This window comes from Maylandia zebra, linkage group LG15, assembly GCF_041146795.1.
Source record: "Maylandia zebra isolate NMK-2024a linkage group LG15, Mzebra_GT3a, whole genome shotgun sequence".
NCBI classification, from domain to species: domain Eukaryota; kingdom Metazoa; phylum Chordata; class Actinopteri; order Cichliformes; family Cichlidae; genus Maylandia; species Maylandia zebra.
In genome coordinates this window covers 5,920,493-5,946,318 of record NC_135181.1, presented here as the reverse complement: position 1 = coordinate 5,946,318, position 25,826 = coordinate 5,920,493, and the positions used below count along the sequence as shown (strand labels likewise).

Sequence of the window (25,826 nt, the reverse complement as noted above, 5' to 3'; positions counted from 1 at the left end):
TGGGAAGGGGGGAAGTTTGTAATTTGGTTTGGATTGCTTTTTAGGACTGACTGAGGCCTATAAGTCTGGTGTTAAGTATTTGGTCCATCCTCTGAAGCTCACACTTTTCTTAGCTTTGCACTGCAATCAATATTATACCTACATGTTTATAATGCTAATAATCAATGTTGGCTTCAGTATTACAAGCCTGTAGCTATTTAAGGCTGCACATCTGCAGTATACATTCATGGCAGAATACCAGATTTTTAAACAGATATAACAACTATATTTATATACATAGTTCCCGCTCCTAAAATATAGATATATGGAAGCCAATTACAAATGTAATTTATGTCTGGATATAAACTTATGAGAAACTGTTTATTAAAGTATAATATTTAAGAATGTTAAATTCAAAACCCACTTCTAAACTGCAGGTTTATACACAATCAAAATAAGAATTATTTTAAAATCTGCATTTACATGTATCCAACTTGGAGTCTACTCAAACACCAGGTAACTCCTGTTAACAGGGGATCATTATTTGCTCCCTAACTAATGAGGCCATTTAAGTCTTTGGGAACATTCTGCATGTTCCCTTATTTCTCAAAGGGTCTCTACAGTGAATGTATCCACATGTTTGATTTGGCACAGATTTTATACCATATTTTTTCAGGGGGGGTTGTGACCCCCAGAAGCAGTAATTCGTGTGTTCGAGTGTAAGATGAATGTGTGAACCACTATTATGAATCATCACAATACAGTTACAGAATACTAGCAAGTCATTTTTAATGCTCTACCCGCTGTGTTATGTCCATCGTCAACCGATTTTATTTATCGTACATTTCATAGCCGATGTGTAACTGATTTTAGTATAATGAGTCATAAATTTATACATACATGGGAGCCTTCTGAGCTTTATATGCGTAGGAGGCCTCAGCTTATCAGGATCAGACTGTGACAGTAATGACACCCCAATGATCTCTATAAACAATGTAGTGATAAAAATCAAATTAGGTGGACAGAGAACACATGGACACTGATGGTGGAGGTTGATATTTTTAGTAGATGGAAATTTCTATGATGTACTGCTGTTAATACTCCAGTGTGTGTGTGTGTGTTCATGTTACTTTATGTGTCTAGAGCAAGGAAGCAAATTAAACTTAATTGAGTCGTCTGCAGGGTGCACCTCTCGACAAGCAGAATGTTGTAAAATTTGTTTCTGCTGAGGAAACGACAGCTAAACTTTGATCTGATGCGAGCGAGATTTGAGTAACTGCTACCTGCTGGTACATGACAAATAAAATTCTCCTTCCAAGTTTTCCACTGACTCTAAAAACGCTCCCCGTCTCTATTGCTGTTTCTTTTTCCTCTAGGTCTCAGAGTGCTTAATGCCATTAACTCCTTCACTGACATAAACCAGTCACCGAGGAGCCTCTTTCACATCACTCTTTCATCTCCCTGCTGTCACCGAGAAGCTCCTTCCACTTTTTTACCCCTGCTGATTATGGAGAATCTCAGTGAACTCCAAAATCCTTTGCTGGACAAAAACAGTAAACACATGATCAATGGTTACGGAGGAGAATTCCCCAACAATCATTATCAGGAAAACATTATAAACTACTTTGCTGGAGGAGGAGGAGGTGGAGGAGGTGAAGGTGGAGGAGGAGGAAAAGTGAGTAATGGCAATGCAGTGAGCGGAAGTTACAATACCAACGGGAAGGTGAAATCCCAGCAGTTTTTGGATGCCACCTCGCTACATCTGGCAGTAGAAGCCTTCTACAGACCCAATTTCATCCTATACAAGGAGGACAGTGGCAGCATTAAGGCTAAGGAATACAGAAATGAGTGCTGTGAGACCACCTTCACTGAGAAAAAGGCAAAGGAGGTGTCCAACACAACAGGGGCAGACACGCCCAGCACGGAAGAACCCCAGACGAAGCTGCTGGAGGACGGCGAACACATCAAGATCCAAACGGTTTCCTATGAGGTGGAGGAGGAGGAGTATGTGGAATATGAGGTAAGGGCAAAAAATGCATTCAGCATGGAAAGACAATGCATGATAGAAAGCTTGCATTATTTTAGATACTTTTTAAAATTTGCTCTGTTCTTAACAAAAAGCACGTAGAACTAAAATTAAAATAGAAGAATCCAAAAGTAATAAAAAAATGAACTTGTTTAGCGCCTTTCAAGAAACCCAAGGGTGCTTTACATGCTTTACAAAAGTATATAAGTAAACAAAAAGGCTGGAGGGTGAACGCTTTGTTGAAGAGATTATTTTTGAGAGGTTCCTTAAGAGTTCAGTGTGGGGTGTTTCAAAGTTCAGATTACAGAGAGTTCCAGAGGGTGGGGCCTGCCACACTGAAGGCTCTGTCCCCAGAGGTGTGGAGGGTGGTGCGTGGGACAAAAGCAGGCCCATTGCATTAGAGACTGTTTGTATGGGTGCAGCAGGTCAGATAGGTACCGAAGGACCAGAATGTTGAGGGATTTGTAAGTGAATTGTACCGAATAGTACCATATATATAATATTTTAATATACATATAAATTTCAGTTCAGTCATTCATAGACGCATGTGCAGTTTCGTAGGAAAAACCCAAAGCAGGCAGCTAATGTGGGTGTGCATGTGTTTCTGTTAATTGACAGCAAGCTTGCTTGTATTCCTGTGGTAGATCTGCATTTATATCATCACACCAAAGGATTGAGCTTAGCTCCTGGATCAGTCTGCCATTTTTGCTAAACACAAATCCATTTGATCCACTGACCTTGGCCTCAATTCCCAACTCTTGTAAAATTCATCGTTAGATAATAATAAATCACCCATGTCTGCCTCACACAGGAATATTAGGTACCACAGCTTTAGCCACAGTATTTTCACTCTCAACCGACATGACCAATAGCACAAAGCACTCCAAAGGATTTAGGGGATTGGACTGGTGGAATAGGGTGTTAAGAGTCGACCAGTGTCCTGCAACGCTTGATGGACTGGCTGCCACACACCTGAGTCCACTAGAATGAACCTGGACTGCAGTGATAAACATGCAGCTGCAGAAATGCTGCGTGAAATGGGTATATATAGCTCATAGAAATTTCCTCATCCTGGCAGGATGAGCTGAGGAAAAAATTTGATGTGCAAATGTCAAGAGCAAATAAAATCCAGATTTTCTGATGTGAAGGTTTATTCCATTGTAGTTGTAGATTTGCACACAAAATAAGAGCGAATACATGAGTTACAATTCTTACTGAATTCACACAAAGTCTCTATTCATAGACTTCTAGAGGTTCCTTTTAACCCACTCAAAGGTTAAGCGAACACATTACCATATAGTTCATATTTTTCCACACACTTCCTGTTTAAAAATGAACAAGTGCTTAAAAAAGCATCATCAGGCCCCACAGCCAGATTTGAGATGTAAAAGAGGCAAATACACAGTGGGACTCATTATGTAGCCTCCCAACAGGAGATCATTGACACCACAAAGTGTGTGGTGTCTCTACCACCAGGCCCACAGTCTGACACAATGTGCAGAAGGAAGACTAGAAAGCCCCTACACTGACATGCAAAAACTCGTCTGTGTCTACCATTCGAAACACTGCCATACAGGATGTATTTGCAATGTAACTAGCAAACAGCTACCAATCAATAGCATATTGATTTGTTCTCTCATGCAAAAAAAATACACATCAGTAACTTGCACAGAATGCAAGTTACTAGTTTTTGTATTCTTCACTGCCTTTGCTAGCACTCTGCTATAGTTTTTATGTACTTTTATTCCAAACAGTAACCTGAAAGTCACAGCAGGACTGTGGCTATGGACAATAAAAAACACATGGATTTAGCTTATAGGTTGTAAAAATAGATCCAATATCAAAGTGCCTTATAACTTAATTCTGTCTAAAGGCCTTAAAATGGGAATGGGTCTATGGAACGTATATAGGAAAACCGCTTTTTGACTTGACCTTTATATAAACACCCTCTCTCTAAATTTCTTACTTACTTTATTGGCTTAGTCAAATTTGGGTCACACTGAATTAAAACAAATTGAGCCTATTTTGCAAGTCTCGGCCTTAGTGTGTTTCAAAATGAACGACTATCTGTGGTAGGAAATTGTATGCTTATTGGCTAACAACTTGCCAGTATCAAGTTGTTAGCTCGTGAGCATGCAGTTTTCAGTCAGACTAGGGCCTCCTCGTCATGTAATTTCTTTTCATTGTTTCCAACCAAGATGATGATGGCAGAAACTCCCATATTGAGGCTCCAAAACCGATGGGTAATATCACAGCACCTATACCCACCTTTTATACAGTCTATGATTTTGACTCCCATATAACAGCCCATATAAATCCCATATAAAAGTTTGTTCTTTAGAGATCGTAGCAGAAACTCAACAGGGTGCCTTTAATGACCCACCTGAAACTGAAAATCCTAAATCCTAAATGTGAAGAGGTACTAGATTATTTTGTGTAGCACATGTGGACTTTTAAGGCATATTGTGAAATATGAAAAATACAGTTTGCCTAATGTAACACAATTTTATTTGTTTAAAGCATAACATGGGTGCCAATTTGTGTGACACTCTGCAAGCGCTGCCATATATTACCATCCTTTGTTTTAGGCACTAGGTCTTACATGACCAATGCTCAACTGATCCAAAATCCAGCCTCGTTTCCTTTCACAATGTAATTACAAAGAAGAAGAAGTTTTCCTTTTCCTTTTTTTTTTTGTTTACTCCACATTGACTTTTTGGAGTTTTTAATCCTTTTATCTAGTCTGCTTCTCTTTATTTGCAGCTCCTCCTTAGTGAGTTGTATTGATTTAATAAAGGGATCAGTAAGGTGTAATGGTTTTTGCCTGACTCAGCTGAATAGAGCAATGAGAAAAGAGTTTTTCTCTATGGTTTCTTTCTTTCTTTTAGAACCATTGGTATTGCTTAACCAAAACTACTTCTTTTGCGATGTCTAATCCATAATCATCATTATTCCTGTAACCAGGAATGATACCACCAGTGTAAAAAGCATATTATCTATAAAGTTTCTGAATTACTAAAACTAATAACTAGAAAGCTAATCAACCAAACTCAGCAACAAAAAAATTTGCAGGCTTATAGAACAGCAAACATTGAAGTGCAGTGCTTCCGACTACATAATGTGATCTATGTCTGCTTGAAGCATGATTCTGGTGATTAGAGTTGTGGTATTTTTGTCAGCTTGGTTAAGATTTGGGCAAAAGCCTTTTTACTGGTGCGCTGGACCTTAATACTACTGTATGTGCCGGTTTTATATAAAGACAGAAATATGAATGCAAATTCTTTAGATCAAATATATAAAGCCCATTCGCTTAGAATCACTTATAAACAGACCTTTGCAGCGTTTCAGGCAGGCACAGTGTTAGCATTAGTCACAAACCCCATTCCTGGCCAGTTGGGCCCATCCAAAAACATGCTTTATAAATCAGGCAGTCTTCATTTACACAGAAAGCTGTTGGGGTCATAATTTGTGTCATTCTCTCTGCTGCCATTTTAATATCACCACCTGCCGTTTCTCTTCATTTCTCTTAATTGGATGCCATTTTGAAAAGGCTGTTAACCTGATCCACCCAATCCCAAAAGAACTAGTATAGCAGCTGATATCCTCATAGATCTTCTCACCTTTTTGGCATCATTTAAATTAGTATGAACTTTATCTGGACTGCTAGTCATTTCCTTCACTTCCCATTTCAATCAAATGAGTTGAGATTTGCTCTTGTTGGACTTTTTTTATTAACCAATGTAAAATGATCCAATTTGGCAGTCCAGCTATGGGTTATTCTTAACAATTAGAAACTTACTTGTTCACTGTCATCTAATAATCATAATGGGTTTAAAAAATATATAAAGAAACTCAAAGTTCCTGATCTCAAAATTGAAGCTGATGTGAAAGTGTAATAAACCAGCTTTTTGATTCCTATTGTAACAGACTACAAAAAAGTAACCATGTGAGTTAATGGTCATTTTCAATTGTGTATGATATTTATTTTGTAAACTGTTTCCATTTTTAAAATAGACAGCAGACTACCGTGTGTATGTTCACTGTCTGCTAAGGTTCTACCTTGGAACCATAACTCACTCATGATGTGCAATTTCAAGAAATGTGATGATGTGATGTTACCTTGGCTATATCCTTTTCTTAATACACAGTGTTTATAGTATGTAGAATCACAAAATACATTTAAAAGTCTAAATTTTGATATATAATTTTTTAATCATATAATCCGTATCTGCATTGTGAATCGATACATCACTCATGCTAAATAGATTTATCCCTTAATTGAGTGAAAAACTCATTTATAGGGTTCTCTTACGTTCCCTATAGTAAACCCCAGATTGTCATGAAAGGTATTTGCCTTACCCATTACACTACACAGCCAGCTGTCCTTGCCCGCATCGCCCTTATTAAAAGCCTGGTGCCATCACATGTTTTAAACGTCTGGCGCTGCTTATAGTATTAAACGCCTGGCACCAATTACAATGGAATTTAAAATGGCAGGTGGCATTAGTACTGTAGTTTTATTCTGCTTGTTCTCTGCTTACCACATTGCCCCTACTTTGGTAGCAGTTTGGCAGCTTTGGTTAATTCACTTTGTGTTCCTGACCTCGTGTTGTTGTGACGCACAGTAATGCAGACAGGGAGCATTCTTTTTTCAGCGTGGATATTGCTGTTTTTGATGGTTGCAAACAATTTCATGGTCCATTACCACAATCACCTGAACTCATAACAACTATATATCTGTATTAAATTTGGTCTTTTCCAAAATGTATATAGCCCTCCATCCCACACTCCCTCAATTTAGTTCTCTCTTCTATGTGAGTGTTGAGTGGTTAAGGATGACTTGTGTTGTGAAGTCACACAAGTCATGACGAACTGAACCTCAGGTTGTTTAAATATCTTCAGTTCAGCTTTTGTACACTTAAGTGAATATTGCTGCTGATGGATGCTTGCATGAATTCAAACAGTGCACTTTCCACTACAGCTAACTTAACTCTCATATTCCCTCTGTCAGTGTGTAGTCATGTTAGATCTGATATATTGCCTACCTTAACCCTTGTGTGGTGTTCGTATTTTTGTTACTCAGCCAGTGTTCATGGGTCTGGTGGACCCGCTAGAGTTTTGGCTTTCCAAATTAACACTATCAAACAATTTTATGTTAAATTACTCAACAGATGTTTACTTCATCCCAATTACAAGACATATGAACAGCAAACATGGTTAATTTTTTCCCTTTACCTTTGTTAGATCACATTTATGAATTAATGTGCTTCTCGTTTTTCTTTTATATAAAATGTTATAAATAAATCAGTTATAATCAAGTGGAGTGAGTGGAAAGACACAACACATTTACACGTGAAAAAATAATTAATTGTTTAATTTTTCTTTTGAAAAAAACTGAACACGGGTCTCACAGACCCGAACACCATACAAGGGTTAAATGGTAGTTCAGTCACAAGATGTTAGTCACAAGCTCCTTTCTATCCAACCATTTAAGGCTCGAAGCTGTCTCACCCAATTAACACACTTTATACCTGAGGTGGCATTCATACTGCCTGAGCTGTGCTCACCAAATTGTTCTTATATTGTCCCACTTCAGATCTGTAAGTTCCCGAATTCCTTAGTCTTTTCTTGCAATAACAAAAGTTTCTTTGTTCATAATATATACATTTAACTGTATAAGTCTCCTATGGTCCCAGGGACAGTGCGTGCCATGCCTACTCAGATTGTTCCAGAGAAAAACTCCAAGTCATAGCCAAATTCAAATGTGTGCTGTAGTAAATCTGTCTCCTGCCTGACTTCTCAGTCCTTGTCGAACTGAGTGCACATGCCAGAGCTTCATTTCCACTCCACCAGTTATCCACTGGATATAGAAACGCCCTAAAACATTCAATTAATACTTGTGCCTGCTTCACCTCTCATTAAACCTGTCAATGAGAAGAAGTACAGTTTAACTAATTGTATGTCATTGCTGAGCGTCTACAACAGCAGAACGGCTGTCTTTATACACTACAGCTACACAGATGTGGTTACTTATAAGGCTTCTACCACAAATGTATCACATTACTCCAGCAGTATTTGAATCTTGATTATGAAACACAGAAGGGTAATGAAATAGTTTTTTATACCTCTCATATTGTAACAAATTCCACAGAATATAGTGCATTAAAATGAATAAAATACAAATAAATAATATTAGGGTTTAAATCGGAAGAAGTTCATCGCTCATTAAAAGCAGAATTAAGTGAGCTTTGAGTTGATGAATAATTAAAAGTCTAAATTAGTGTTTTCCCAAACCTTTGGAGCCACGGCATATATTTCACATCAGAAAAATCATGCGGCGCACCACCAAACAAAAATGTCACAAAAAGCATATTGATCATTTTTCCCCGTGCCCCAGGTATAGCGGGATTGGCTCGGTTTGTCCGTAGTATACATTTTTTGCTTTCTTGTGACCACTACTCATGCTAGGGCCTTCATCTGTGTCAGAATTTTCTCCAGGACATAATAATGGATTGGATTTATATAGCGCTTTTCAAGGCACCCAAAGCGCTTTACAATGCCACTATTCATTCACTCTCACATTCACACACTGGTGGAGGCAAGCTATGGTTGTAGCCACAGCTACCCTGGGGCAGACTGACAGAAGCGAGGCTGCCATATCGCGCCATCGGCCCCTCTGGCCATCACCAGTGCCCAAGGACACAACGACCAGGACAGAGAGCCCGGGGATTGAACCGGCGACCTTCCGATTACAGATGCAACCCCCTGAGTCACGGTCGCCCCGACATATCTTCCTTTAATTTTTAATTCCCAATATACTATATATCATGAAATCTCTCAGGGCTATGCAAACACATATATATTTTCATAAATTATAATATGCATAGGGTGGCTCCACTCAAGTTGGTTGGATTCCTTTCTTGGACATTTCAAGATCACATTACTGAGAAAATCTTTTAATCAGGTTTCAGGTTTTAATCAGGTTTACCCCCCCCCCCCCCTTTTTTTTTAACTTAATGAATGAACAGCTTAGCCAGTACAGTATGCTCATGTTACTTTTCCTTTATTTTGCTGATTATGTGTGTATATGTGTGTGTGTTTAAATTACAAAAAAGATAGATAAAAAGAGAGAACTACTGCAGTGGAAAGAAGTATTTTATTTTTAAAAGGGTGGGCCTGAAAAGAGTTATTATATAAAGCACAAACTCTCCAATGATCAAAGTGCATGAGTAAATTGCAGATAGCCTCTGAGGAGAATCAGTAAAGTAGAATAGCAATTTCTTCAAGTACGAAATTAGAAGTAAAGCAGCTCTTAATGATATTACTGGAGAAACTGAAATCTCAGTATGATTCAAAGTACCATTTGTCTTTTTTAAACACTTTTAGAGCTCAGTAACATCTCAAGTGTAAAAAAAAACCCCAATAATTTATTCAAAACACTAAAACATCAAATGATTAACTTTTGTTTACTAACACTTACATTCCTTTTTACAAAACGCATCCTCTGTCCAAAAGCCCCTTTTAAGTCTTACATCTCCCATTAGAGTACTTTATTAGTTTTTCCCCTTTATTAGTTTTATTTTATTTTGAGTGCAATATTAAAAAGCAGAGCAGTTTGTAAGCAGAACATTTGCTGAATAGAAGCAGCATAATGGCATGCACCAGAATTATTGAATCGGTCCCAGCTGCAAGGTCACAGTTCTGCATTGTGACCTCCATGTAGAACATGAAAGGTGAGAGGTTTGCCTTCAGAAAACACTTTACGTGTTCGAGGTGTCTGTTCCAGACAACTGAGGCAACCTCACCTGCCTTCTCTTTTCAGCATCAACCACAGGAGGGCTACCAAATGAAGCCCTCTTTCTCTGCCTTGCTCCTGGTCTCACTTTTGTGAGGTGGGAACATACAGTCAGCTTGATTTGAAAGAGCTCCTGTGTTTTAGGCACTGATTTTTCCAAAATTATGCAAAAGGCATGCCTGCTCAGATCCCAGCTGTAGTCACTAATCTTGAATGCCAATAAAGTATGTCACACGAGAGGTAAACTATTTATCTATTTGTTTATTCTTTTTTAATTTATGCTGTTAGACGATGTCATTATCATGTCACGGTGACTGATACAGGCCGTCAAGATGCCAGTGCTCATATTACAACAGTTGGCAAGTTACTGCTCTGCTTTATTATTTAGTTGTGTGACAATATAATCAAGTTAAAGGTGACGGTTTTGGTGTGCAGAGTCTGAGTAGGGGGACAGTGTAACTGATGTTTTTCTAACTGAAACCAAAAAAAAGAGGGAAGAAAATGCATTTAGAGCATTTTTTTCACTGCAAGTCAGGGTTGAGAGAGAATCCTCTGCAAAAAATAAATAAATACATTTGAGTGGGAGGTGCAACCTTTGAATTTGGTGGTGAAAGATGTTTTTTCAGGTAAGCTCTACACAGGGGCAGGTAGAGACCTGGTGGATAGGTCTTGAAGAGAGTGCATCAATCAAATAAGTGCTTGCAGGAAGCATGATGTGGCAGGACAAAATACACCAAGGCCACAGTACTACCTGAAATCACTCATCCCGTGATAGTGGTGGTGGTATCAAATTGAGAAGACGGGTGGAGTTAATGAACCAGCAGAAACTGATTTGCCTTGATCATAACCCGTTCCCATTACTTACCATTTCACACATCAGTATCTGGGTTTTTAGATGGCAAATACTTCAGTATAATGAAATGACACTTAATCATAACATGATTGCTAAACATTGTAGTAGGGTGATTTAGTAGGTATTATGGCTGTGGTTTAATTTCATTTTTGACTGGGCCCCAGAGGTCTGTAAGTGTCCAACTGACTACTTATAGGCCAAATAATTGGGGCAGTTTTTAACTTATACATTAAAACTGTTCTTATACTTAAGCTGCAAACACTAATTTAGCTTTGTACAAGTCAGTTTATACTGTTGGCTGAGTTAAAACTAAAGAAGTTTAAAATTAAAAGAGAAGAATTAAAATATGTTGTCTTATTACCGTTTTGTTTCTTCAGCTGTCATCCTCCCATATCCCATCGTCTCTCTTTCACTGTCCACAAAGCATCAGCAGCTCTGCACAGAAGTACAGAGAGCTGCAATGTCAATGTTCAACTGTCCTGTTAATACCCCTCCCCCCAAGGTCCTAAATTTCACGCTAAAACCCTGATACTAGTGTAACGATTATGTGTGTACTATACATATATAGAATCAGGGATGAACAGGCTTAACGTGTTACTGGCGTTGACATACTGGAATATGGGTGTTCTTTAAATCATTTGAGTAAATGCGTCTCTGTCACAGCAGCAGCATTATGCTAGTGTATGTTGTTTGTAGTTATATCACATATTGTTAATTTGAGAAAAACCTCTGACCCTCGCTGGTAAACATACTTACATGGTGTTAATGATATGAACAGTTCCATTATAAGTGCTATATTTATGACTCCCTTAAAGCATGGAATGTGCTTTGAGAAGCTACATATTCAGAAATATAACAGGAAAAGAAAAACGCCTGGTGGGCTTTCCTAGAATGGGAGGACTTCACCAGCACAGTGTTAATGGAAGAGGAGAATAAATGACAGCAACAAATACTACCAAAACTTGAGTTTGAAAATGGCTGCACCATCTGTTGCATGTTCTTCAGCGTACAGAATTTGCATTCATCAGTGCATATCATATTCAGTGGCAACATTTCATTAAATCATTAAATCCTGTCTTTCTTCAGCTTTTCCAATTGAGATATTGTAATTTTAAAACCCTAAGCCTTGAAGAGAAATCCAGAGAAAGAAATACAATAATTGACCTCTGTTGCCTTTCTGAATTTTAAATCAGACCAGTTTGATTGAAAAGGTTATCAATTCTGTCTAAATCTGTGGGAATATTAGTGCCTATGGCTTAATTAAATCCAAAATGTAGTCATTCTTCAGTTCACTGCACGCACATTGTTCTTCCTCTGAAAGGTCTAACCATTATGACAATGTTTCATGTATTCTAGTGAAATCTTTCAGACATTTCTTTGTGGCAGAAAATGACAGACCAATCTCTTGAGTCATTCCCAATTCAGCAAAATGAAAGTGTTCTCTTTTCAAACTAAAGATATTTATTTCTCAGCTTGGAAAATCTTTCTGATCTATCGAAATCTTCTGGTTCCAAAAACTTGATTGAACATTGTAACTTTCCAGAGTCTGTGAGTCACTGCTTCCATTGGCCGAGAATAACTCAAAAATGTGGTCATGATAAGCAGAAACCTTATCCTTCATTAAAGATTGTTTTTTTTCTCCTTTGATGTTATATTCATTTGGAATGTCAGTAATTTACACTAATTCCATATTAAGTTTTTCTTCAATGTTAATTTATAAAAAGATTTAGGAATGCTCATTTATGTGTATTTATTAAGTCGCTCTGCTCTTGGCTGCCTTTTTACATCATTTAAAGAATGAATCAAATCTCGTGCCAAAACTACTTTTGAAATAGTAGCTCAGAATTTCTCCTTAAAATTGCAAAAGAGTTCTGACAGATTGCCACTTTGTGTGTGATAACATGCATGATTAGTATATTTGAAGTTGTAAAGAGTCCAGATAGGTATGAAAGGCACCACTGCAAAGGCAGCGGATTTTTCCATTCTATTTAATAGGACACTAAAGTCCTCCTCCAACCACATGGACACATTTTGTTGGAGGAGTATTAATAGCAACATCATAAGTCCTTGGGTGATTATTAAACGGAAAAGTATGGCAGTGATGTTCTGTCTAATGCAATACTAAGTCACACACAAACAAAACATGCCAACCAAACTCTGTTTGCATTCTGACAATCTTTGCTTCCTGGGATCGTGTGGTATTAAAATGGGATATCAGTTTGAGTCACTGCATTTCATTAATTGTTTGGCATGGCCTTGCTCTCTTCCACTCAGCATGCATTAATACATGGCCCTATATATTATACAAATGATCACTTGGAAAGCCACAGGGTTAGTTCCACAGGAATTATAAAATTAAGCAAACTTGGCCTTGAGGGAGTGTGAATAATGACATATTTTTAAAGTTGCAGAATTTTATATAAGGAATTATTTTTTATAGATCTTTTAGTTACATAAACCTTTGTTTTTCTATTAGTATTTTCCTACCTGATGATTATGGAAAACATTTCCACTGCACTTTGAGCTAATACAACTTAGAAACCAACTTTAATGAACTGTGTGACTACAGGTTTGTTTGTGCCTCCTCCACCTGAATTATCTCCTAATATGACAGTGTTTTACCAAAACCCTGAGTCTGCCTCGAACCTAATCATAAATACGTCAAATGAGGTTGTTGTAGAGACACAAACAGCCTTTTTAGTCGTTTATTTAATCTTAAAGATCATTTTTCTTTTTTATTTACCCATAGCCACTGTTTAGACAAAGGAGCACACCAATTTGGGTTCTAAGAATAGGCAGAGGAAAAAGCATTAATGATGGTCATCATAGTGATTCAAGTGCATGTTTGCACAGTCTCTACCCAGAACAGGAGTGGGAGTCAGTAAGCAGCAGCAGGCATAATTGGTCATCCTAAATGAGGATAATATGATATGTGGCTTTCACTGTTAATTACAGAATAAGGAGTAAAAGACTCTCCTTATTTTTGGTTCTGAATAAGATTCCTGAAAGAGAAACGAAGTAGCACAGATTTTCTCTCACCAATTTCTGTGCTCAACAGCACAGTTTTGCTTATGCATTTCAACCTGTTTACACAACCTGATGTGAATGCTAAGCATGATGTGTAGTGTTTCCCTCTTGCAGCCTCATTACACGATCCTAAATTGCACACCTGTCAACAAGAAGCAACGGGGCAACGAAAAGGAAAAATAACAAATATTTTGTTCATTAATCCAACACTGCAAGTACATCCCCTTATAACTGCAATACATGTTTGGGAGAACGACATCATGAAAAGCTCTTAATACTGAATATGCCTCTCACATACAGGAGTGTCGTCGACCCAGAGTTTGTGCACTCAGGTACTGTGTAAATCTTACTAATCATATGGTAAAGATTATATTATTTTTTACTTGGTGTTTCTTCTGTTATTCCTCTGAAACCCCTAAAACCACACATCTAGGGCATCTTTTTTTACTAGCTAAATGGGGATCTGACTGTGAGAACAAGGGATGGTGAGCACTCATGGTAGCAAATTGTATCTGCACCCTAAATCATACTTTTTTTCACTCTAAATGGAACCACAAGTTACAGAATAAACATTGTGCTGTATTGATAGACTATAAACTAACATCTGAGAAAATATGGTTATTAGGAAAATTTTTACTGAGGTCATATATCGAATGTGATGAGGCTTTTTTTTTTAAATAACCAGAGCAGTGTTGCTCTATTAGTTAGAAGAAAATGCAAATTTAGACATTACATTAAATTAAATTTGATACTTTATGCCATTTTCAGAAGCATAGGAGTGAAAAAATGATTGTGATTAGAACAGTGCAAACAATAACCCCAATGACAACACTATTTTTTTAGGTTGTCTGATGTGGTGAAAAATAAAGAAAAATACAGTTGCGAAACTGTATGGTGTTTGTATGCCAGATATTTGATTTGATAAGTAGTTGGTAATGTAGGCTAGCATTCTTTCTGTCTAGTTGCTGGGACGTTAAGAGAAACATAACTGTTTTTGGTGTTATCCTGTTAAATTAACTCTGTGGATGGACCTGCATGGTTGAACTGGCACAGATTTTATGTCTGATGCCCTTCCTAACGCATTGCATTTATCTTGATAGCAGCATTAGCTGTATGCTAGCTTATTATGCGCTGAGGCTGGGTTTGTTATCCATCTGGGAATTTCTGATAGTTAAATGGTTAATGGTAATGGGTACACTGGCCAGGTTAATAGTTACATTAAATATTTAATATGCCAATGCTGCTGAAATGAGTGCTTAACTGACCTTGAAGTTCATTGTTCTATTGTTGCTGTTTGTGTTCAGCTGCTAGCGAGGTGAGGGGCTGTGTGCCTACCTGACTGTAAAGTTGAGTGTCAGCTAGAGGTGAAGACACAACAGAGTACCACCAAATGTGCATGTGGTTGTTATGGCAATACCCCATAATATCATTTCTATGTGATACCTGCTACTCAGTCTGTGGCTCTTTTGTCAAACTCCAAGACCAGAGTATTGTTTCTGTGCAGCCACTCCCCTCATAGTTTCATAAATGGTTGTTTTGATTTCTGTGAAGAAGATGCTTTCATAAATCATTGAGTGATGCCACTGACTAGCCAATCCGTGGCATGCAGTCTGCTGATGTCACATTTTTGGATCGCCTCAGATAGCTTGAAACCCCGGTCGAGTAGGTATTAAAAAAAAAAAAAACCTGGTACCAGGTACTATGACCTAATGGAAATCCCTAAAAACCATTTTGAGCTGTGCCGAGGTGACCGGAGTAGGTACTAATGGAAAAAGGTCATTACGGTTGTTAATATAATACAATAGTGCTTTTTTGTGTCGATTAGTACTGAATCGCTAGTGGCTACAGACTTCTGCTTGTTGCTTTAACGTTCTTTGTTTTCTTGCACGATTTCTTTTCATTTCACCTGAATTCATATTCACCACCCGAAATATAAATATTCTGAATGTAATCTATTTTTTTAAGCAGGTAAATAATTCAGTGCCCTGTGGCTGTTAAGTAGTTTCTTTCTAGAGACCATCCTGTAGTACTTTACCTTTGCGTAGCCTCACACAATTAATTTCTGTTATTTAAACTGCTGGCTTTTGCTTTTAAAGTAGTTGAAGATATAACTTTCATTTTCTTTTATTGCACTGTTTTGGATATTAGTGGAAAATGATGTATTTAATTTTGTTCACAAAATAATGGCAGAAGTGCATACTAAACTATCGGGTAGACACACACACAATGGGTTATTTTATGAAATAATACATGTAATGTGTAATAAAATAAAATGCTTCGGTACCCAAATTTGTGAAAATCCTCCCTATGATTTTTGCAAAGATTAAAAATGATCTTGCTGTTGTCATCAGGAATTGTGACATTTAGATGACATCAGATCTGATGAAAATAAATCAATAAATAAAACATTTAATTAAATTCTACAGGTTGGGGGGCACATTTCCTGTAGTGAAAATTACACAAGCTTTTGTCTAAGCTGTCACAGCAGAATGGTGAAATCATCAGTTAGCTGTTCATTAACTGTCAGCCAGTTACCGCATGTTGACAGGATTTACACCTCGTAGGAGATATCTGAGCACAGATAGCATCATCTGCATACACAAGTCATTAGTCCTTTCTGCTACTGGAGAGATAAACATTTCATAACAAACCCACATGCGCATTTGCTCATTTAAAGTTTGGCAAAAAACTACAAAGCTGTTTATACTGAAGGTATAATCTACAGCATCTTCCAGATAAATATGTCTGTAATAAATAATATAAAGGTTTTCTTACTTAAGCATCTCCTATTACAAACTAAAAACGTGTGGTGGTGTATTTATCTGGAACTCTTGTGGTCTGGGTGTCTATTTAACTTAGCTGAGCTTAACAGAGACACAGAGCAGAGGTTAAAGCAGCACGGTTTGCAGGGTGTGTTTTTAGAAGCAATCATTGTGAAATATCCATCCATCCATCCATCCATCCATCCATTCGCTTCCGCTTATCCTTTTCAGGGTCGCGGGGGGCGCTGGAGCCTATTCCAGCTGTCATAGGGCGAGAGGCGGGGTACACCCTGGACAGGTCGCCAGTCTGTTGCAGGGCTAACACACAGGGACAGACAACCATTCGCACTCACATTCACTCGCACATTCACACCATTCACACAATGGCAATTTGGATTTTCCAATTAACCTATCCCCTCAAGCTTTGTGAAATAAATGATGATAAATAATGAAATGTTTCTATTTCTATATATTTCTCCAGTTTTTTATTTATTGCTGCTGCCTTGCTATTTACATTTTATTCCTACACAGTTGAAGTGGATCAACCATGATTTCATTGTACATGTACAATAACAATAAAGGGCTATTCTATTCTGTGATTCACTGTGTTGTTCTAGGTAACGCGGTCCTTTGTCATCATTCACTTTCCAGTTCTAATAACCATTATATTCTAATAACAATAATAAGCTTTTGTTGGGCCAGGAAGCAGGGCTAAGTTTAAATATTGTGGTCACAAACAGTATCCAACAGTTTTTGTTGATGGGTTTTTCTGTAAACCCGGTAAAGAAGTTTGCGACCCGTAACGTCATTCAGCTCTTGATTTGATTTCATACCCATCATTAATTTTGAGAAAAATGCTGTAAAAGATAAAGTAATTTCACTGACAACTGAGACAGTCTTCCAGACGGGTTAGTGGCCTGTTTTACTTTGAAGGTTTGTGATTAATGACCTTCCTTCCTTAAACACAGACTTATCTGCAGGTCTGCACTGATTTCAGACAACCTAAATCTTCACCTGCCTGCCTCCCCTGCTTCCTGAACTTTTCTCCCCACAGTAATCTAAGCCAATAGAATCCCTGGATGATGTGTGTTTTGATTCTCCAAACAGCCAGAAGGCTGTGCAGATATTGTCAGGGAGCTCTAAGGCACAGCACACAGCAGGGCTGGCTCTGCAGAGATTGCACCATAGTGCTTGCTTAAGGCCACAACAGCAGACTGACATTATGCACTCTTTAAGCTGCATTATGTTCATGTGTTGCAACCTTCTGGTGTCCACATGTCATTATAAAGAGCATGAAAATATATTGACCACCTAGACAGGGGCCCGTTTTTGCAGCTTTTAACGGCTTTGTAGGCAAAGCTTTTCACACAGCGTGGCATTGTCTGAGTGCACAGAGAAATTAGAAATGTTCTTCTGCGGCTCAATTACTTTCTCTAATACGGTTGCATTCAAAGGGTCTATTTTTGGAGACGATTAAACCAGTATTTCCCCCTCCATCGGTGGGCAGGGCCCCCATACATCTCAGCCACCCACCCGCTAATCCTCATCATCAATCAGGCAACATTGTTACAAGGAGGGTGTGTTATTGAAATTAATTAAAAACTGTTTTGCCCTCAAACCAAATGTATTTCCAATACTCTAACATGTTTACAGAAGCGTAACTTTCAATATAATGCTAATGTCACTGTTCTGCACTCTTGTTCACCGATATGAAACACAAAAATAAACATCAGAAATGCATTTTTAAGTAAAAACTGTACACTCTTCTATCAAGCCAGCCATGGTCTAGGATTGGTTCTTGATACAATATCTGGAATCAACGTGTGAGCGATAGGAAAGGTGGTAACTTCTAAAAGTACTTTTATTGCACCATGTTCATTCACTCATGAGCTTCTGTAACATGAATCAAATGGCTGAACTGCCACCTCAGCATACAGTCAAGTTCTGTAGTCTTCTTAATGACCTACTAATTTTATTCAGGTGTGCTGCAGCAAAGTTTCAGGACACTGGCCCTCCGGGACTGGAGTTTGACACCCCTGCCTTAACCAGAACTTGTATAAAAAAGAATAAAATTGTCACTATAGCTATCTTAAAAAATAATAATTATTATTATCTGGTCAGATCATATATCATAACGATTCTCACGTACTCTGCCTTCCTTCCCTGACCTTTTGCCTGACATCCAACATCTGTGCAGACATCATCTCTCTTATTGAAATGTTGAGCAAAATTGACGTCTATTTATTTGACACAATAGTCACCCACAATTTGTTAGCCTTGATTGTATTTTTCATTTATTTTCCATGTTCCACCCTCATGCTGGATCATCCTTCAAACAGGATAATGTGGGAAGGATGCAGCTTAATGTCTCATATAGAAACTGTGGCCTCAATCTGAGACTTCTTTTCATCCCTGGAAAATAAATCTCTGTACTTGGTCTCGGCTTCGTCGAAGAATCCAACAACAAAGCCGCAAGAGGAACGTGTTTGTATACGTGCATGCTAGAGAATGACGTAGTCAGAACGTCCTGTACCGACTTGTGAATTGTAACACATACTGATCTTTTCAGCTCTGGATCAGGACTCTGAATTTGCATCATCCTAAACTGTATGCAGATGTATGAGCATCTATTCTCTTTTGCTGCAGTTTCTTGTGAGAAATGTTGCATGGAGCGTGAAATAGTTTCATAAAGCTTTAGGGAGGAGGTGTGTTTGATTCATAACTATTTCACATCTGAAATGGGGTGTACTTTCAACCGTAGTTATTTTTTTCATGCCATCTGTTGTTTAGATGCCAAAATGTAGGAATCTGCATATCTCAGAACTAATGAGAAACTAATGGGCCATTACCAAAAGTCTATAAATGTGAGCTGTGACATTATGTGGAAGCAAATGATCCTGCATACGCTGGTATGTTTTGTTTCCCATTACACAAATGCCTTTTTCTTTCTCAATAAGTGGAGATTCTTTTCCCACCCACTCAACTTGAAAACCAACTCTACCTGTACAAAGACTGCTGTACCATATAAATGAAGTCTTACTCATATGTATTTTAAAGTAAATCCTGTTTTTATCTGCATGTTTGTTGGCAAATTTCATCATCCAGTGACAGAAAATGTACAGAAGTTCCACATGGTTGGACTTAGGCGCCCAAAAATATACAGGATGAGGTGTCTTGGTGATATTACTTGTATTACCTGTATTGCTATGAGTTTGCAATGAGAAATTTCTATCTCAGTAGTTAGAAACTGTTCAACGGTTAATAATGCTTGTGCTTTCACTGAGGATTAGAGGATATTGAATCTGTTTTAAGAGTGATACCAATATCTAAAACTGAGATATTTCAATATAATGGCTGATTATTTTTTTCTTTCTCACAAACCTAATATAAACAGATATTGCTAATATCTGTTTTGTTTGGTTATTGTGTGGATGCCTTAATAGGCATCCACACTATTGAGTTCCTGTTTCTCTTTATTCTTTATTATTCCGGGTGTTTCCGTACACTTTTCGCCGTGGATCTACTTCCACAATTTTTGTGCTATTTTCACCGTTCAAACTCTAAACTGTTCTGCTCTTTCTGCTTATGCCGGCTATGACTTTTGGTGTTTATTACTATTATACTTTTTAAAATATTACACTTTTTTCCTTTAATTTGTCCCATTGAAATGAATGGGAAACTTCCACAATTCTGCTAAAACTTTCTTGTCTTTGAAACTTAACTACTGCCTCATACTTTCACCTAGAAACTCCATTCAAACTTTAAAACGTTCTCAAATGATTGGGCTATTCCTGTATGATTCAGCTTTTTCAGATCTTCTACTGTTTTCATCTTATCTCTCTTTAAGTCTTCAGTTGCAAAATTGTGATTTTTCAGAAAATACATGCGTTGCTATGGTTGCTATGCAATTAACTCAGAGGGGACAGTGAAACTGTTTGAATTTTCTCTTCATGTCCAAACAACTTCTTGCTACTCACTCAATTTCCACTCAAGCCCCACAGATTATACACCAAAACGTAGGTATTTTTGCTGGCTTTCAGAAAATGTCCCTATCATTGTTGTGGGACTCATAGTTATTTTGCAAATCTCCTCAGAGTAACACAAAGTCAGAAAACTCTCCATATAAACTCAATGGAGAGTTTGTTCAAAATCACCGCTGGATTTCTCTAATGAGAGGCATTTTCAAATTGTCATATCTCCTTAACGAAGCGAAGTTAAGACATGAGGCTTGTCCCGGTATATCTTCAGACACTCCTGATGCTCACAATTCAAGAATTATTTTCTCACCTATTACCGTTCTGAGATGAGTTAGACTTGTTTGAGGGTAGGAAATTTGTCCCTCGCTCAGATTTCATCAGATTTCAAATTCTGGAAATGAGTCACTTTTTTCTCTCATCATATCTTTTTGATGGATTTCCACAGAGCCCTGAAAATTTCCATGACTGTTCACCAAAGCCTGCTGTTTCTTACGGTGAAAGAATGATTTTGATGCTCCATATAGATTTAGAGTTACCAAAGGTTGTTTGAGAGCAAGTCAAGGCAGTTTTTGCTTCGCCTCTACTCAGTTACAGTGTATTACAAGTCATATATCTTTAATAATTTATATTTTATCTCTGAATTATGAAGACCTGAAGATTCCCCCATCTCTTCTGAACAAAACAATGTCTGAATGACCGTTCTAGCCTCTACGGTTAGGAAATTATGGCCATTTGTTCGAGGGGAATCCTGAATGTCAGAAATACACTGAAGAAAACTCACACCTCTCTCTGTGTCTGTGTGTGTAAGGGCTGACTACAGCAGGTGCAGCTAATTTAACTGACCTACATATACCAAGCCCAGACTCTCAACAGCTCCTGTTCCCTTTACTGTCTGTGTATGTGTGTCTGTGTATCAATATTTCTCCTATGTTTAGGTATTACTCCTCAATCATAGTATTTCTGCTAAAGCAAAGTACTTCTACTACATCTTAGTACTTCTGCTAAATCATAGTATTTTTTGAAAAATCATAGTATATTTGCCAAATCATGGTATTTGTGCAAAATCATGGTTTTGGGGCCAAATCATAATATTTCTGTTATGTTATAGTATATGTGCTGAATATATTATATGTGCCAAATCACAGTATTTATACCAAATTATAGTATTTATGCCAAATTACAGTATTTCTGCTAAAAAGCAGAAATAGTCCTTTTTAGCAGGAATTTCTGCCAAAAGATAGTATTTATGTTAAAACATAGTATTTCTGCTAAATCAGAGTATTCCTGCCAAATCATAGTATTTGTACTGAAACATAGTACTTCTGCCCAATCACATTATTTGTACTAAATGATAGTACTTGTGCCAAATCATAGTATTTGTGCCAAAGCATCGTATTTGTATGGAGTCATAGTATTTCTTCTAAATCATAGTATTTCAATCAAATCTCAGTAGTTGTTGTTAAAACGCAGTATTATTGCAAAATCATAGTATTTGTACCCATTCATAGTATTTCTGCTAAATCATAGCATTTGTGCCAAATCATGGTATTTGTGCAAAAACATAGTATGTCTGCAAAACCATAGTATATCCCTTATGTTATAGTATTACTACTAAGGCATAGTATTTCTGCCAAATCATAGTATTTGTACTAAATCATAGTACTTGTGCCAAATCATAGTATTTGTTGCACATCATAGTATTGGAACCAAAACATAGTATTTGTCCCAAAGCATCGTATTTGTATGGAGTAATAGTATTTCTTCAAAATCATAGTATTTCAATCAAATCTCAGTAGTTGTGTTAAAATGCAGTATTATTGCCAAATCATAGTATTTGTACCCAATCATAGTATTTTTGCCATGTCATTGTATTTGTGCCAAATCATAGTATTTTTGCCAAATTGTGGTATTTGTGCCCAATTAATAATTCTGTTATGTTATAGTAGTACTACTAAGTTGTAGAATATCTGTTATGTTATAGTGTATCTGCGGAATATAGTATTTGTGCCAAATCGTAGTATTTATACCAAATCACAGTATTTGTGCTAAAACATAGTATTTCTGCCATATTGTGGCATTTGTGCAAGAACATTGAACTGTTATGTTATAGTATTACTACTAAGTCATAGTATTTCTGCGTTGTTATAGTATTTGTACTAAAACGTAGTATCTCTGCCAAGTCATAGAATTACTGCAATTTCATAGTTTTTTTTAGGAAATCTGTTATGTTATAGTATTACTACTAAGTCATAGTATTTCTGCCAAATCATAGTATTTGTGCCAAAGCATCGTATTTGTATGGAGTCATAGTATTTCAATCAAATCTCAGTAGTTGTTGTTAAAACGCAGTATTATTGCCAAATCATAGTATTTGTACCCAATCTTAGTATTTCTGCTAAATCATAGCATTTGTTCCAAATCATGGTATTTGTGCAGAAAACTTGGTTTGTCTGCAAAACCATAGTATATCTCTTATGTTATAGTATTACTACTAAGGCATAGTATTTCTGCCAAATCATAGTATTTGTACTAAATCATAGTACTTGTGCCAAATCATAGTATTTGTTGCACATCATAGTATTGGAACCCAAACATAGTATTTGTCCCAAAGCATCGTATTTGTATGGAGTAATAGTATTTCTTCAAAATCATAGTATTTCAATCAAATTTCAGTAGTTGTGTTAAAATGCAGTATTATTGCCAAATCATAGTATTTGTACCCAATCATAGTATTTTTGCCAAATTGTGGTATTTGTGCCCAATTAATAATTCTGTTATGTTATAGTATTACTACTAAGTCGTAGAATATCTGTTATGTTATAGTGTATCTGCGGAATATAGTATGTGTGCCAAATCGTAGTATTTATACCAAATCACAGTATTTATGCTAAAACATAGTATTTCTGCCATATTGTGGTATTTGTGCAAGAACATTGAACTGTTATGTTATAGTATTACTACTAAGTCATAGTATTTCTGCCAAATCATAGTATTTGTGTGAATTTGTATACTGTAATATCACTGTAGTATGTAGTGGCTAAGTAGGGGGTGTTTACAGTGTAAATAGGTCATCTCTTGTGTTGGAGTGCCCTCTTGTGGCGCCTTTTGGGTAGTGCCTTAGTAAACGTGAACCCTGTAAGAAGTGGTATCAGACTGATTTGTAGTGGAGGAATTTGTTGCCAGTGTTCTTAATCATAGAAACCACACCATATCACCTCTCCACATCCTCCTACTGTATGCCGTGCCTCCCTGTACCATCCATCTGACCGCCAATAAACTCCACCTGTGGTAATCTAATCCCTGGATGTCAGCCTCTCCTTCTGACCGAGGATAGTTACTATTGCAGCACCACCCAGCATTAAACTGACGTACACCATTCTGTACAATAGTATTTGTGCTAAAAAGTAGTATTTCTGCCAAATCATAGTATTACTGCTATTTCATACTATTTAAGCGAAATTACAGTGTTTCTGCAAAAACATGTTTGAGGGGTGGAAATCTGTCCTCCTCTCATTTTTCAAACTCCGAAAATTAAGCCATTTCTTCTCTCGTCATGTCTCCGCGACGGAGATACAAAGAGCTATGTAAATCGTAGTCAAAGTACACCAAAGTCCGCTGATTCACCCAGTGCAAGAATTATGCTTCTATCCCACCTAGTTTTTGAGTACAAATTTATACACTATCACAGACCGGTAATTCATATTGATAATTTATTACAATTCTGCAAAGTTTTATGATTTTAGCAGCTTTTCTAATATGGACCTCACATTCTTGTTAACAGTCTATGGCAGAAATACATACAAGTACACAGCCTGATGAAGCAGACAGAAGCAGTACCTCTGATTGGTTCAGCATTTTCACCTCTTATCAGCACAAATCTCAGCCTCTTCTGCTGTTTTCATTAGAATTGTAAGCTTTTCCACCTTTTTTCAGTTACGTGAGAACCAGTTTGGCTCAATGAGTAGCTGAAAAATGTCAGCCTCTTCTGCTGTTTTAGCAGGATTTCAGAGTTCAGCTTTTTCACTTGTTTTAAGCACAAATTTCAGTTTCTTTACCTCATTTCACAACAAAGTTCTTCCTCTTCACCCCTTTTCTGCTAATTTGAGCTTCTGCTCCACAGTGCACATTGTCCCTCTCATCATATCTTTGCTTGTGACCAGAACTCATTTGGCTCAGAGGGTAGGACATCTGCCGTGAGACCCGGTGGCAGAGGTTTGAATCCTACCTGTGACAGTTGCTACACATGTTCCCTGCTTGCATGCGCTCTGCTTTCTTGTGTGTCACTGCTCTCCAGTGTGTCATTACACATACAGCCATCTTCAGCAAGTACTTCTGCTTCTACACCTCTTTTCAGCTCATCTTTTTGCTTCTTTGCCTCTTTTCAGCAGAAATTCTTCTGATTCACCTCTTTTCTGCCAAATGTTTAGCTTTTTCACCTCTTATCAGCACAATTCTAAGCAGCTTCTGCTAATTTCACCACAATTGTCACTCTCTCCACCTCTTCTTTGTGTGAATGAGTTTGGTGCAGTGAGGTGAATTGCCGCCTTTAGACCAGAAGGGCCAGGTTCGAATCCTGCTCAGGGCAATGTTTTTTTTTTTTTTTTTTTTTTTCTTCAACTTTTTCAGCTTTTTTCAGCAGACATCTTCAGCGTTAAGGCATCCACACAGCATTTTCGCAGGAAATGCAAATTTTTCTAGTTTATTTTGGTTTGGATCAGCTGGTTGCTATCTTTTTAAATGTTCATTTTTGGGCTATTATATATGCCGATACCAAAAGACGAATGGCTAATATCTAACCTAAGTTGGTCAGGTTTTAACTTTAGTCTTCAACCAAAAACTGGTTAGCACATAAAACAGAGTTCTGTCAAATAGAATCAAAGTTTGCCTACTTACCATGGAAGCTTTATTCTGGCACTAAAAAAGCAAACAAACATTTTTTTCTCATTCACAAGTCAACACAAATTCCAACTTGGTAGCTTGAAATTTCAGGTTATTTTCTCCATTTGTAGTGGTTTTTTTTGTTTTTAGCTTTTTAAGTTTTTTCTTTGCATTTCAAAATTTTGAGATCTTAACTCAAAAATTTCAGATGCAGCAAAAACTTTTAGCAACAAAAAATTTTGTCTTGTGGGTTGAAAAAAATGACCTAAGAAAATTAAGTAACAAAAAGATCCACTCCACTTTCAACAACAGAAAAATGCTTATCTCAATCATCCATGCCACAACTGATACCTCTGACCCCACATACTTCATGTTTATTATTTTTACTTTTGTTTTTACTATTGTAAACAAAGTCACAATTGGCATAACAACCCATCTTGTCATTGGCTATGAGTTGTGACAAAAATATAGCTTTTCAGTTAATGAAGTGCTTGTGGCCTTTTGTGCAGGGGTAGATTAGCTGTTAGTC

General features: G+C 37.3%; 1 protein-coding gene across 1 annotated transcript in view; it reads left to right on the top strand.

Annotated features, from left to right (window-relative positions):
- syndig1l (synapse differentiation inducing 1-like) overlaps positions 1-25,826 on the top strand; it is a 45,928-nt gene that overhangs the window by 6,069 nt on the left and 14,033 nt on the right. The window contains exon 2 of the mRNA XM_004542079.3: positions 1,356-1,999. Within this exon, the coding sequence (XP_004542136.1) occupies positions 1,487-1,999 (513 nt within the window). The 5' untranslated portion in view covers positions 1,356-1,486. The remainder of the gene's footprint in view (positions 1-1,355; positions 2,000-25,826) is intronic.